Source organism: Lethenteron reissneri, chromosome 61 (genome assembly GCF_015708825.2).
Source record: "Lethenteron reissneri isolate LAM-NWPU_2019-01 chromosome 61, ASM1570882v1, whole genome shotgun sequence".
NCBI classification, from domain to species: Eukaryota; Metazoa; Chordata; class Hyperoartia; order Petromyzontiformes; family Petromyzontidae; genus Lethenteron; species Lethenteron reissneri.
The window spans coordinates 7,447,360-7,463,610 of record NC_083839.1 but is presented as its reverse complement, the minus strand read 5'-3'; the positions used below and the strand labels follow the sequence as shown (position 1 = coordinate 7,463,610).

Genomic DNA, 16,251 nt, shown 5'->3' with positions numbered 1-16,251 from the left:
CCCCCCCACCACTTCTCGCCCCCACTACTTCTAGCCCCCCCCCACCACTTCTAGCCCCCCCCCACCACTTCTCGCCCCCCCCCACCACTTCTAGCCCCCACCACTTCTAGCCCCCCCCCACCAACTTCTAGCCCCCCCCCACCACTTCTCGCCCCCACCACTTCTAGCCCCCCACCCCCACTTTTAGCCCCCCCCCCGACCACTTCTAGCCCCCCCCCCCCCCAACCACTTCTAGTCCCCCCCCCCACTTCTAGCCCCCCCCACCCCCCCACTTCTAGCCCCCCCACCCCCACTTCTAGCCCCCCCCCCCCACTTCTAGTCCCCCCCCCCACTTCTAGCCCCCCCCCCACTTCTAGTCCCCCACACCGCTTCTAGCCCCCCCCCCCCCCCCACTTCTAGCCCCCCACCCCACTTCTAGTCCCCCACACCGCTTCTAGCCCCCCCCCCACTTCTAGCCCCCCCCCCCCCCCCCCACTTCTAGTCCCCCCTCACTTCTAGCCCCCCACACTACTTCTAGCCCCCACCGCTTCTAGCCCCCCCCCCCCCACCGCTCCCACCGGGTCACGTCATTCGAGAGCGGAGTGACGTCACCCCGGGGTGGTAACAACGCTGTGACGTCATGGCGCCAACGGTTGAAGTGAGCGTCAAGGAAAATAGAGCACGTGGCCACGCGCGGTGCACAGAGGAGGGATTCATAGTCTTGGTTCTTTCGGTAAAGTCACGTAGAAGGGAAATAATAAAATAATAAGAATAATATAACATTCTCACGACGTTTCAATTGCAACACAAGTAATCATCGTCAAATTTTCCTGCTGTGATTTTCACACCTGATGATGATTGCTTGTGTTGCAATCGAAACGTCGTGAGAATTTTGTTTATTTTTATTATTTTATTATTTCCCTTCTACGTGACTTTACCGAAAGAATTAAGAATATGAATCCCTGCAGTCACGAAAGCTTTAAATCGAAAAGGAGGCTTTCTCCACAACCATGTGGCTCTCCCGCCTGATGATGAAGCCAGTTGTAATTACTGGCGAAATGTTGTTGATTTGCTCTTCAACACACCGGTGTGCTGTACTAGTAACGAATTGGCATGTTCTGTTTATGTAACAAACCTTTTTAATTGACCGTGTCGGGTGGTGACGGGTTTAAGGGGCCATCCATAAATGACGTCACGCGATTTTGGACGATTTTTGACCCCCCCCCCCCCCCCCCCCGTCAGACGGCGTCACAAAAAGTCAGACCACCCCTCAAATATGACGTCACAAAGCTCTGCCCCCCCCCCCAACCATATTTCCATTTAGAAAATAAAACATGCTTCAAATCGCTTTAAACTATTGTCATTGTAGTGCGTATTTAATGCGGTGCTGCACTCTGATGTTGTAGGAGTGTTGTTATAACAATTAGTGTTGTTATAACAATTCTATATTTATTTAAAGTTGCACATTTTGATGTGACGTCACATTTCTCAACCCCCCCCCCCCCTCGTCACACATCGTCACAAATGTCTGAACCCCCTCCCCTAGTGCGTGACGTCATTTGTGGACGGCCCCAAACGACATATTTAGGAGATTGAACCCCTCCCCCCCCAAAAAAAACCCCTGTATTATGGTCTATATACATTGTGGGTGAAATCGCTAATCATAAATAAATATAGGGTCGCGAATAATATGGGCCAGATGATACGAGTCCACACTTTGCCGTATCGCATTCTCCCGGCGAGCCCGGTCATGTTGCAACTCGTCGACGCCCAGGGCAAGTTTCGCAGATCGAATTTGAAATAATTGAGAAAAATAAAACAAGGTAAAGCCTACGAATATTACAAGCGGATATTTCTTCAACTATTTTGTAACTACGATTATCATATCGGATGACGCAGCTTTAAAAGGATGCTGTTCATTTTCATCAAAAACAAATTCGATGCTTTTCGCAGGACGACCGCGTGGCGAACGCCATGTTGCTTTATTTTCGTTTAAGCATGAAAATGTGTTTGTTATTTTAGGCGTAATACACCTCACTTACCACGAGTCAACGACTTGTCACCACTGCTAAGAACTTGCAACAAGCAGCCAACAAATTGTGGCAAAATTAAAAAAGAATTTAAACATTTTTTCTAAAATACATTTTGGCAAAATTACTGCATTGAAAAATGTTGCCATATTCTCCCAGTTTTCCTTATGTATTATCATTTCAGAAGTGACAGGGACTAGGGCTATTTTAAGCTAAATTAGAAAAACATTAAACGCGGTTCGTCCACTAACAGCTTTGGGGCGCCGCCCCACCAAGCAGCTGGAGATGAGAAATTATTTTATCATCAAAAATACTTTTCTATAATTTTGTTTAAAAAATGATTCTTTCAACGTGAATTGCCTAATGAAGAACCCGCTGCAACGCCGCAGTCTGATTTGTGCCTCGGGCAGGTCTCAGGGGCGACTGTGAATGCGTCCAAGTGAGAGAGAATCCCCTTCATTCGTTGCGATGCGCTTCGCATCGTAGCCACGCCGTGTGAGACCCCATTCAGGGTGGGCGAGGAAGACGCCCGTGGCTGTAATGACGACGTCACGACGTGAGGTTGCACCGTGCACATATAGCAGCTCACAGCTTGCACCCTCTCGGCTTTTGGCAGTGTCAAATGGGTTGTGTAGTGTGGACTTGAGGGCCATGGGGACAGCATTTGAGTGCTTGTTCTTTTTCAATGCCTACCGTTGGTAGATAAGGGGCCGTCCATAAATGACGTCACGCGATTTTGGACAATTTCCCCCCCCCCCCCTTCGTCACAAAAAGTCAGACCCCCCCTCAAATATGACGTCACAAAGCTTTGCTCCCCCCCAAAAATAAAACATGCTTCAAATCGCTTTAAACTATTGTCATTGTAGTGCGTATGTAATGTGGCGCTGCACTCTGATGTTGTAGGAGAAAACATTTATTTTAAAAGTCTACTTATATAAGTATAACGTGGTCTATATTTATTTAAAGTTGCACATTTTGATGTGACGTCCCATTTCTCACCCCCCCCCCCCTCGTCACACATCGTCACAAATGTCTGACCCCCCCCCCTAGGTGCGTGACGTCATTTATGAACGGCCCCTATATCACTTTCACGGGAAGGCCAATATAACATGACGAGGTTTTTCATTATGAGAACGCCACATTGTCAGAGGTCACTCACAACAGCCCCATCTAGTGGAGATGTCACGAGCCACCGCTGGTCTATACTTAATAGAATTCTAGTATCTTTGCATTTTTCCTTTCTTAGTAGTCTCTTATATTCCTGTTTGGCCTAGCTGTTCAGGGATTGTTATTGGCTTCTTGCTTTGTGTATTTATTTAAATCTAAGACTCGTATATAATTTCTAACACTGAAATTTTGCAATATTTTTATGAATTAAGTATGATTTATATACTTTAGGTGATCCCACCCTCCACAGTCTTTCAATATGTCAGATGGATATAAAAGAATGAGTCGGGACACGATAAGAGGAAGAAACGAGAAGTAAACGACGAAGCATTTAAAGAGATCAAGGGATCTATTCTGAGGTTCATGAACAAGGATGTGAAGAGTGATAGTGCAAAACCTTCAATGGAATCATAAACGATTAATGATACAGTTGGATCATAATAGTTAACCGTGTGAAAATGTTGTTCTTGAAACAGAATCTCAAGTGAAGAACAGGCGAATGCCCCTTTGGGAGCAGATGATGCGGTGGATAAAAAAACATCGCAAGAGACACCAAAGGTAACATCAGATGCTGACTATACTAGAAGGCCTGCCAGCGATCCTGCATTCTGGAGATGAAAAAATGGCAAAAATGCACATGCCAGATTGAATGATCGATTCAGTTTCCTTGTATCAATGTTCACAGATTAAAAAGTTGTGCGGGCCAATGCATTGGTTGCTGCATATCCAACAGATCTTGAAAAAGCATTCACTGATGAATTTCTGTAGTTCTTGAATTTGTATGCAGAAAAAAAAAACAGTGGCAGATGTGCTCAAAGCCCAAATATCCAACAAGCTGATCAGCAGCATTCGGAATGCTTACATTGCTTTAAGGATGTATCTTACCATCTTGGAAACGAACAGTGAAAAAGAGCGTTCTTTTTAAATCCTTTATATTAAGTTCGCTTGCTTGCTTGCTTGCGTGCTTGCGTGCTTGCTTGCTTACGACCGTGCAAATCTTTCGGTCGTTTTTTAACCCACTTCCCGTGATCCAATCGAGCTGACATATTCCACACAGACTCGTTGTACCAGACAATGTTCGTGAAAAAAAATTCCCAAAATTTTACACTGATTAGGCAAAAAAATTTTATTTTACATATATTCAAATAGAACTCATTCTTGGCTTTGGCTGAACGTCACAGTATAAGAGCCCAGAGCATAACCCCTCCACAGGCCGTGGCGGAGTAGCGCAGTTGGTAGCGCCCTCGCTTCCCATGCCAAAGGTCGCGGGATCGATCCCCGCGTCCACCACAGGCGAATATATTTTTAAATCCTTTATATTAAGTTCGCTGCCACGCATATAAAGGATTTATAGTGAAAAACTTTGTTTTTACGGGTTATACTTATTACACGCTTTCTTTTAACTCACTCTGTTGTTGTTGTCGTATCCTCAAATCTTGTAACTCAATTTTAACCCACTTCCCAATGTGGTATCGACTGCAAACTTGGTATACTTATGTCATACTGATGACAATACTATATTCGATAAAAAAAATATTTTTAAACATTCATTTTTATATGTTATGTTTCAGGCTTGGGTCTAATTGTCCACGCTCAACTGACGTTGGCTGTAAATCACCACGGTACCTTACGTTATGGCAAGCTTCGGGGCCACTTCCTGGAGTCGTGGAGTTTTGCCATTACGAGTACGGTACATTTCATTAAAGCGTGTTTTTAAAAAAAAGTTTTTTTAAATATTACTTATTTGAGATAAAGCTGATTTTAAAAAAACTGTCTCCGATCAACCATAGGACAACAACGCTTGTCTTCCCTCGCACTACTCTCTATTGAGAGTGTGCGCAAAATACCATTTGAAGATGTTATTGCAAATTTTCCAATGAAAATAAATCTAGAAAAGTTCATTTCCAGTTTTAACTTTCTCGCACCTTATTAATTTTTTTTGGATATTGACATGACTCTGCGTCTTTGCATATACACTGTGCCTATCCTTGCAATATAAATATATTTATTCGAGAAGATATCTTGGTTGCATTTTTTATCATACAACCAGAAAAACATGGTTAAAAATGTGTTTGGCAGGCCCTTTAGTTTTCGTAGTCCCTGGGCACTGTGCCTACTGTGCCTAGTGGATCATACGGCCCTGGTAACCACCACCAGGGTGACCAACACCTAAGAACACTTGTATTATGGAACGACATAAAAGCAAACAGTATTCCAATACTTGGCCAACATGAAAATCAAATACGTTTAATGATACTGTAATACAAACGGCGATTTCTAAACACCAAGAGGCAAGTTTCAAATCAAGATTAGGCACAATCGTGATCGACCGATTCTCCCATCATGCATTGCTTGGCACGTGACATCATAATCATAGATCTTATATAAAATATTTTGTATTTTCAATCTCTCATGTTGGCTACATACAGTGCGAAAAAAGTTCAACGTACATTCTTAATGCTTCATAGCTTTTTAGTACTTTGTATGAATGTCTTTGGTTGTGTCATTTTGGTGACCCTGGTGACAATTGCAACTCCAGGTCTCTTTTCACCTGGTTAAACAAAATCGACTTGACTTGTAGCACCAGTGGTCAAAATGTAAACTGTACAAGTACCGGTATGAACCCTATTTGTCCTGCAGCCAATATTCAGTAAGAGACACACACCCTCAATCGCACCCTCACTGTCACGCACACACCCTCACGTTGACACCCTCACACTCGCTGACACACTGGCACACACACTCGCACTTACAAACCCTCACACACAAAATCATACTCACAGACAAACCCTCGCACACTCACACCAACACTGTTACACATTCACACCCACTCAGCCTGACACAGCGACACGCTCGCTCACACTCTCTCACACACACACACCTGCCATCGCCCCCCCTATGGAATAATTGCTGTATAGGAATGGGAAATGTTAAAAAAAGTGCCATTATAGTGTACCGCGTACGGGCAAATTTCCATCACGGCGTATCGCCATATCGCCACAACCTTAAACACAGTCACCATAATCCCACAAATAAGTTTGCAGAAACAGATTATCGTGGCTCTTCTGCCGTACGACATGCACCGTGTAGTACCGCGGTGTCACGGAAAACCCGACCAGTCGTTCACTGCTGATGATACACAAGCGGCACGTGAGCTCCGCGGGCACCAGGGTGGTCGTGGCGGAGAGGGTCGAAACCCCGGCACGTGGCCATGGGGGCGACCTGAGGTCGCTGGTAAGACAGATTCCTCAGCTCCAGCGTGGCTTGCTTGATGCCCTGATACCGCAGGAGTTGCATGCTGGAAATTACAAACACACGGTGTGTATTAGTTCGTCCAGCATTGGTTCAAGCAAGGCTGACGACACACCGAATGTAGAAACCGTTCTGCAGTTTTTCTTGTTTTTAACCAGTACTGTTGAAACTAGGCACTCCCAGAAGGCCGTGTGGCCAATGGGATGTGTAAACAAAAACACACTTTAATATTTTTGTCATGTAGAGAGGCACAGCTTTCGTGACTGCAGGGATTCATCTTCTTGGTTCTCAGGTGAGGACGGCTGCTTGCGTTGTGGCCGAAACGTCGTGAGAATTATTTTATTATGTTTTATTTTTATTATTTTATTACTTCCCTTCTACGTGACTTTACCGAAAGAACCAAGAAGAAGGGGCACAGATGTTTGCCAATTAAGTCATTTGTAGGTAAATTCTCCAATTTTCAATTTGAACCTTCACGCCGGTACCCGGCCTGCTCTATTCAAATGACGTCGCCGGCTCTTTAAATATCCCCTCTGAAGCAAGATGGTGCGTATAATTTTGATGGTTGATAAATAAAAACCTGCAGTAATAACCAGGGCAGCCTGCCGGCTTGCAACCGCGAACCTCTGCGGCAAACGCACTACCGCTGGGCTCCGTCCTCACCCCGTTGTCCTCCCCCCCCCCCACCTCCGTTTAGCACGGTTGGCTACGTATGGTGCAAAAGTAGTTCAACGTACATACGTACGTATAAACGTAAGATGTACATCTCTCAATCTCACTCACTTCTGCCCGCTCCTTATCTCTTCTGCTTCCCTTTCCTCCGCTCCCATCGTCGTCAACATCATCACCACCACCACCGTCTCTTCCCCGCACACATCTTAGTCCTTCTCCCCTTCCTTCCCAGCACTCCTTCACCGACAGGATCTAACCCATAATAAACCAATTTTGGTATGTAATATCATTATTGCTAGTACGCAGAGGTGTGGACTCGAGTCATGTGACTTGGACTCGAGTCAGACTCGAGTCATGAATTTGATGACTTCAGACTCGACTTGGACTTGCATAACAATGACTTTGTCCCACTTCTGAGATGTGGACTCGAGTCATGTGACTTGGACTCGAGTCAGACTCGAGTCATGAATTTGATGACTTCAGACTCGACTTGGACTTGCATAACAATGACTTTGTCCCACCTCTGCTAGTACGACTAAATAATAGGTGTTACAAACACAACACTTACCTTGGAGTCTTTTTGTCTCGTTTGGATCTGAGTACAACAAAAAAGGAAACGTTTGTTACGAAATGACATTGTTTGTAGGTACTGTACAGATTATTTGGCCAATGCTGCTGCTGCTGCTGCTAAGTGCGTTGGCAGTGGTGCACAAGCACAGCTAACAACAACAACACCTCAACACACTCGAGTGCTGGATCATCAAACCACCCTTGTCGCTGCTTCACGCTAACATTCTATCCAGTGCAAACGAGGCAGGAACTGGATGCATCAAACCCAGATGTCCCAACCGTACTGACCACGTTGGCTACACACAATGCATTGTGGTCACGGCCGCATCGACTAAATACTAAACTCCCCGTAGGCACGCTTAGAAGTGATCTACACCGTCATTGATTTGTCTTCAAGACTACGGCGAATGCCAACGTTACAGTGATTTGCAACTAATGTACAACACCAATTGGGCTGAAATGTGCTTAGCTTTTCAGTATGCAGTTTCCTGATGAGAAAATCATCGGCTTCAGCCTTTTTGCAATAATACAGGAGGTGTCAAGATGTTCAGACACCAAATAAACACCTATTGCAAGGCATCAAGTCTGCATTAACCACACAGGCTTGTGGTAAAACAAATGTGCTTTGATAATAATGTACGCATTGTATGTGAAACTGATTGGCCTACACCTCCTTTATGGCTTCGCCTCACCACCGGTGTTCGACCAAAGAATCCCAAAAGGTGAAGAGCACAAAGGCAATTCAAGTATCAGAGCGTTAATAACTCGGGGCTGAGCAGTTGCATCTACGGTAAAATCAGGGGTCCCATAGGTATCCGGCTTCCCTTCCAACTCAGCTTTAAATATACGCTGCCAAGCCTGGTGGTGTTTCATTCAGACGCTGTCTTTCCGACAGACCTGTTCTTCACCTGAGGACGGCCGCTTGCGTTGTTGGCCGAAACGTCGTGAGAAATGTATTTTATCATGTTTTATTTTTATTATTTTATTATTTCCCTTCTACGTGACTTTACCGAAAGAACCAAGAAGATGAATCCGGCTTTCCCGTTCGCCTGCGCAAAGCGAACCGTTAACGGGTAGCGGAACCCGCTGGGGCCCACCTGCCCTCGCGGCGGCAGCACATGACGTGGGCGAGCACGAGCGAGGCGAGCAGCGCGGCGCCGCAGGGCACGCCGAGCGCCAGCGCAAAGTCGCGAGTGAGGTGGCGCGCGGCGGCGTCGGCGGCGGCGGCGGCGTCCGGCGGGCTGAACTCTCCGAGCTCCTCGAGGCCCGTCCACCGCTCAGCCGGCACGGCCGCTGCTCCCCACCCCCTGGCCGCACTCGCCTCTGCCGGTACATCTAGCTGGGTCGGAGAGCGAGGAGAGAAAGAGGAGACGTAGGGTAGCGTGCTCGTTGCGGAGGTTCGCCGGTCAACATCCAGCATCCACCCTGGTGGTGATCACTCCGGCGGCGCACTGTTAACCGCGGTGGCAATGCTACGCGCCGTCCGCTTCGCTCACTGTGGACGTTGACGATGCAGTGACGCCGCCCGTAGGAGTAGGCCATCGTGTGCCGGCATCTTGGTCCACATTTGCAAGATTTGAACAATGACACCGCTAAGCGATTCAATTCGTAGTTACATAGCAATGATCGCCCCCCATCTACCGCGGGAACTCGACACAACGCTCCTGAAAAAGAGTTATGAGGCTCAGGCTTTCCTGGGAAAACAAACGCAATAATAATAACAATTGCTTACATGAGGTCTCTCAAGATGTACAGTAAAACCTTGGATTGCGAGCATAATTCGTTCCGGAAACGTGTTTGTAATCCAAAGCACTCGTATATCAAAGCTCTCGTATATCAGTTGTGATCACGTGACGCTCGGCAGACAAAGCGTATACGCACTACTCGTATTGCAAGACCTCGCTCGTTTATCAAATAAATATTTATTTAAAATTCTTGCTCGTCTTGCAAAACACTCAGCGGACCAAGTTACTCGCAATCCAAGGTTTTACTGTACTGCATGGGAGGTGCGCCGTAAATAATAAGTGATGACGACGTTTATCATGATGGACTGATGACGGTGACAGGTGAAGTGAAGCACCAGGATACCAGCTGTGAGCGGCACCAGTCCACCTCCATGCCCACGGCTCTCAAGCGCAGGTCCACGTCCAGCCGTGGCGTGTCCCCACGACGGCATGTGTCCCGGATCTCCTGGCGTCTCAATGCCACCAGCTGGGGAGGGAAGGACTGGGGACTCCCGGCTCGTACGTACAGCCTGCGCGCGGAGCACATTGTAAACTCTATTCACTTGCAATATTTGATCCCGAAATCTTCGCCGTCATCATCGTCGTTGGATATTTTCACTGCGCCTCCGATGGGCTGCATCTCCGAGGCGCCCTGCTACAGTTTAGCCAAGGGGACCCCCCCCCCAGCGGCAGCTGTCTCTGCGCGGCACAGGGTGGTAACGCGGCCCGGCGGTAGCGTGTTCGCTGTTTGATGCTGAGGTTCACGGTTCAAATCCAGCAGCAAGCGCCCTGATTATTACTACCGTACTAATACGACTACGTGCCATCTGCTTTAGCCGCATTGGTCGTTAAAGATCCCCGGACGACATTCGCAAGAGCAGGCCATTGCGTGCCGTCATCAAGGTCCAGCAGTTGTCCTGCTGTATCGGTTCCACCTGATGACGGTCGCTTCTGTTGCGATCGAAACGTCGTAATTTTATTCTATGTTCTATACCTACGTGACTTTACCGAAAGAACCAAAGAGTATGGATCCCTGCAGTCACGAAAACTTCAAATCTAGAATGACTCTATTGGGACTATACACAGTAGCAATCATAGTCCCCTACTGGTTCACCAATGCCCCAGGTCACTCCTGCAAATGAGACTCATCCTGCTGTCTCGCATTCTCACCTGAAACTTGAGCTCATCGTGGGAATAGAGCAATTCCGGCGCTCTATGTTTCACAAAGTCTGCAGTAGTTTCACAGTATGGGCCATGCGGGTAAGTTACCAGAATTGCCGGCGCGCGATGGCCGACTCTCTTTCGAATAACGTAACCCTTGGGCTACACCCATTTCAAACCTTTAAAACAGTCTGCATCAGCAGCAGGCCATGCTTTCCCACCTGATGATGGACGCTTGTGTTGCGCCCGAAACGTCGTGATTTATTTTATTTAATACCTACGTGACTTTACCGAAAGAACCAAAGAGTATAACGTAAGGAGATCTTTAACGTCTACTGCGGGTTAAGCAGACGGTTGACGCACACACCGCAGTATTAACCAGGGGCGGCCGCTGGGCTTGAACCGCGAACCTCTGCGACGAGCTTCAAACGGGCTTACCTACCGCTCGCCCGCGTCAGTGGCCCGCGCGAGCGAATATATAACTAAATAAAAGCGGCCGCGATGGAACGCACCCTTCGGCGTGGGCGTGAGCGGAGGGCACGGGGACCCGGCCCCCTTTATCGGAGGGGGTGGCGGCGTCGAGAATGCGCAGGTCGACGGTCGGCCGCAGCCCCCAGAGCCGGCGCAGCAGATTCACAAACTCCGTCCTTGAGCTGCCGTTCATGAACCGCTCCAGTTGCCAGTTGCGCAGGAAGAGCTCCACCTGGTATGGGAACGGAACTGCACGCGGACCCAGGTATCATCATAATTATAATAATTATAAATGACATTTTACAATATCAGAAACTCTCTCCCGTGTGCGACTGTGGTGATGAACTCCAACCCGTGGACCATGTAACTACACGTTGTCCATAAAACCTGCACCTCCAAGAGTTTTATCTTCATTGGCCATGCGACTGGAAGATTGGCAAATTTGGTATTGGTGTCACTCACGTGGGATAAATTGCCCTGTTTTCATTTGGCACACCACAGGAAGTAGAGTAGGGTCAAGGTTATAATGTAAGAGAAAAATGACCAGGAAAGGGAAGGGGGGTGATAGTCCGAAAGTGCCCGAGAGGGACAAAGAGGAGGAGGTCACATCTCATGATGAGCAGTAGGCAGAAAGGATCAGAAGTGCTGGGCACAAAGGGGGGAGACAGAATGACCGGGCCGAGATGTCGGGAGATCAGCAGGTGATGATGATAGGGGAAGGAAGAGAGGAATAAGAGACGAGAGAATAAAGGAGTGAGCAGAAGTGAGCTGCGTGTAGGAGCAACATCTGTTTTCACACGAGGCGGCGGGCAGAGGGGAGAGGTCACACATAAGTCTCCTTGATTTGCGGGAGGCCCGAGCTGATTTCGATTTGACGTACTGTATGTGTAATGTGAAGGCTCACCTGTAGAATTACGAACTTTAAATTCGATGGTGTGTCTGGCGGTATCATAAAGCCTCCTGTTGTACCCTATAACCTGTGAAGCAAATAAAATATATAAAAACGTGGGGAGCGGTGGTGCAGCGGTGGGCGCATTGCACATACAACTCTAGCCAAATGGGTCAGATTCCCGGCCACAGCTAACATCAGTGGCAAGCGAGCGATATCTGAACCAGCCACGCTATGACCGGCGAGGTGAAGTATGGTCAAAACACCACCATGGTCAACACAGTATGAGGTCACCTTAATGCAGCATAGATCACAAATATGCACGAAATAAACTCCTTCATAAGCAGGTGAGAGCCCTTAGACGTAATGTCACTTTATCAAGGTAGTCCAAGATTGAGTACAGTGCTGTACAATGCTAAATACAAGGTAAGGGAGCTACCCTGCAATTGCTTGCTCATGCCACTGCTGACGGAATGGGCCTACCTTGCAAAAGAGGCTATGTATTGGGTGTCTTAAACTGGCCTAGGTTTCATCTCGTTAAATCCTGTACACCACATGACAATTCAATTTCTTTGGCCATGTTGGGTGGCGGAGGGTTCTTAACGATACAAACGAGGCCAGATAATTTACGAACCTGGGTGGGGAGAGGAGGGGGGTGGTTCCTTACCCCAAAAAAATAATCTCTTTAATAATAACTGAATTATAGCGCCCGTCATCACGACGTTACCTCCAGCACGGTCGTGCCAGCGTGGGCCGGGTTGAGGGGTCCGTATAGGACAGCGTCACTCTGCTGGGTTCTCTGCAGGTAGCGTAGCCACTGCGGTCTGTCGGGCGATCCGGCCGCGCTCACGCGAAACGTCACTGGGTCATCTGCACACACGGCGCAAGCACGCGGAGTGGTTTGCTAAAGTCCAGGAGGCACGTGGTACGGGAAATTATCTTAAAAGGGTTCATCGTAAAATCCGGCAGGTCACGATTTTGGTACGATGCCAAATGTCGGAAGGGACAACAGATGGTAAGTGAAAGTAAAATATGGGCCTAGGAGTTGCATCATAACTTTCTGAAATAACATCGGCTACACCACGTACATCCCACCATATTTTGTCCTAAACCATCTCGGTAAACATGCAGCGTTGGCATGTGGTTGGACCAACGTCGGCCCGACGTTCCATGTTTACTCGCCATGTGGCGTGGGATGGTCCATCATGTGGCCAGCCCTTGAGTCGAGGAAGGACCGCGAACGGGAAATGGAAAGAAAAAGGAGACTCACCGCTTCTGGAATCGGGAATGGATGTCAGGTAGTCGGCTCTTTTCAGCGTGTAGTAAAACAGATTGTTGGCTTGAATGTTGTGCAGCACCTCCGTGCTCGACACACACGTAACCAGCAAACCTACGAAGTGAAGATCGCGTGAGTTAGGAGTGACCGTGAACACCACCGATAACATGTTTTTGCATAATTTGTCTATAAAGCGAAGAGGCCGATGGGCCAAAAAAAATCCACTGCATTCATATCCACATCAGACTTTGTGCCCGTGGCACCACACCACGGGGAGGAGAATTTAGTCGGTTGTGCAAAAGGGCAGTAGCCAGGGGAAGGGGGCAAGATGGAAGGGAAGGGATACCGGCACGGAAGTCCCTAAGACAGACAAAGAGGTGGGGTCACCGCTCAAGATGAACAGCAGGAAGAAAGGAGCGACAGGCAGGAATGGGACGAGGGGGAGAAAGAATAACTGGGCCAAGATGTCGGGGGTTGGGAGGGTGGTGATGATGAGAGGGTGGTGATGATGAGAGGGTGGTGATGATGAGAGTGGTGATGATGAGAGGGTGGTGATGGTGAGGGTGGTGATGATGAGAGGGTGGTGATGATGAGAGGGTGATGATGATGAGGGTAGTGATGGATGAGAGGGGAGGAGCGGTGTGGGTTGCATGCTGGAGCGGCGTCTATTTCCACAGGGGGCGGCGGGGATAGGGGAGGGATGTAGAATGATGGTGGTGGTGTCCAAACCACGTGATTTACTGGAGGCCTGATATAACACGTGATTTACGGAGCTCGACTTAGGCAATGCTGCGTAAGTTTGTATCCATGGTGTTTCCACAAGGCAGTGAGTGTTGGTTTTTATTTGCTCTGTATATTGGGACCCAGAGTGTTGACACGGGAGGTGCAGTTGCCACGGAGAGCCGGGCACGTCAAAGGATCGTTCTGCAAGAGTCGTGGTCCAATTGCCTCGCTAAAATTACTCAATTGGGATTGCACAGCGGCAGCAGCGATCACCTCAAGGCACTTGTTGTTATTATTATACGCTTTTATTTAACTCACTCTGTCTGTTGTTGTTGTATCCTCAAATATTGTACCTCAATTTTAACCCACTTCCCAATGTGGTATCGACTGTAAACTTGGTATACTTATGTCATACTGATGACAAAACTATATTCTATCATAAATAATAAAAAAAATGTAAATAATCTTTTTTATATGTTATGTTTCGGCTTGCGTCTAATTGTCCACGGTCAACTGACGTTGGCTGGAATTGGCCACGGTCCCTTACGTCATGGCAAGCTTCGTGGTCACTTCTTGGAATCGTGGAGTTCTTCCATTACTAGTACGTTACTTTTCATTAAAGCGTGTTTTAAAACAGTTTTTTTAAATATGACTTATTTTTCAGGACGTTCCTGCCAAGTTTTCGCCGGAGTGATGCGATGTTGCTGCTGTTGCTGCTGCTGCTGTGTAATGCCAACAGAGAGATTTGCAGGTTTCATTTCAGCATTGGGACGATTGGCCAAGATCAGTTTTGGCCAAAAGGGGCCGTCCATAAATGACGTCACGCACCTAGGGGGGGGGGGGGTCAGACATTTGTGACGATGTGTGACGAGGGGGGGGGGGGTGAGAAATGTGACGTCACATGAAAATGCGCAACTTTAAATAAATATAGACACGTTCTACTTAATTAAATTGACTTTTTAATGTTTTCTCCTACAACATCAGAGTGCAGCGCCACATTAAATACGCACTACAATGACAATAGTTTAAAGCGATTCAAAGCATGTTATTTTTTTTGGGGGGGGGGCAGAGCTTTGTGACGTCATATTTGAGGGGGGGGTCTGACTTTTTGTGACGCCGTGTGACAAGGGGGGGGGGGGGTCAAAAATCGTCCAAAATCGCGTGACGTCATTTATGGACGGCCCCAAAAGCACCCGGCGGGAGAGCTTTGGTGTTTAAGGCCGAGTTGACCCAGGAGAGGCCCAGAACCGGTTCATTAATTGACCACTGATATTGGTCATGGCCTGGAATCGAACTGATCCTGCTGTGGGGCCGTGGTAACCCGCGCCCGGCCGCCTTTGTCTCCCCAGTGCCGAAAGTTCACACACGGTCAGCGGGTACAGTAGTTATTTACGACTGAGGCGACCTAGGGGTGGTTCGTCCACTACGTCGGTGCGCACACACGCTCTGCAGAACAGATCGTACAAACTCCGCAGAGACGGAGAGACCAAGCCTCAACAGCGGCCACGTCGCCTCCAACACAAAGCAGCAGCAGCAGCATCTCCCCCCTCACCCTGCACCCTCTAAACTTAAGTGTGGACAACGATAGAGAGAGAGGGGGGCAGCCACAACCCAGCCCCAACCCAGCCCAACCCAGCCCCAGCCCAGCCCGTGGTGGACTCACTCGTGCAGAGGAGCGCGACTCGCATCTTCACGGGCTCGGCAGCGTCGAACGTCGATCGATCAGCGATAAAACTAAAAAAAATTACTTCTAAACGCGAAACGGATGCAACTTTTCCCTCAAATCCGTTAATTTTTTGTAAAAAAAAAATGTTTTTATGTCGCTCGCCCCGCCCGCCTCCTCCAGCGTCGACTTCGTTGATTCGTTAGCCCGAGACGGGTCGCGCGAATCTGACGCGGAATTTGGCGCCAAAATAGTTTAGTTTTGTTCAAAACAAAAAATTTTGTTCAAAACTAAACAATTAACCGTTAAACGTAACGCTTGCGACGTAGCGGAGATGAAACAACAACAAACGATAGAGGCAATAGCTGAGTAATGCTAATCGATTCTTGATTTAATAAAAGATGGAGAGGAGTCGTTGAATCGTGGAAAGCGCCATTCATAAACATTCCTCACGGGGCGCGCCCACTGTCAGGGACCATCAATCACCGGCCATAGCCAATCCACTGCTAGTCGAAGACCTCAAGTTCTCACCAACTCTCATCATCATCACCATCAGCCATGGCCAATCCACTGCTGAAAGAAGACCTCAAGCTTTCACCAACTCTCACCATCATCACCATCAGCCATGGTCAATGCACTGCTGAATGAAGACCTCCTCAAATTGTTACCAACTC

The 16,251-nt window shown here is 47.9% G+C and overlaps 1 protein-coding gene across 1 annotated transcript; it reads right to left on the bottom strand.

Annotated features, from left to right (window-relative positions):
- Window positions 1-4,391: 4,391 nt before the first annotated feature.
- On the bottom strand, window positions 4,392-15,930 carry LOC133358368 (epsilon-sarcoglycan-like). Its single transcript, XM_061576670.1, has 9 exons — window positions 15,578-15,930; window positions 13,186-13,305; window positions 12,643-12,785; window positions 11,931-12,003; window positions 11,068-11,275; window positions 9,759-9,924; window positions 8,768-9,009; window positions 7,669-7,695; window positions 4,392-6,474 (listed from the first exon to the last, which is right to left on the bottom strand). Exons 1-9 carry the CDS (start codon window positions 15,600-15,602, stop codon window positions 6,300-6,302), a joined length of 1,179 nt encoding a protein of 392 aa, XP_061432654.1. The 5' UTR covers window positions 15,603-15,930; the 3' UTR covers window positions 4,392-6,299.
- Between the last annotated feature and the right edge of the window lie 321 nt (window positions 15,931-16,251).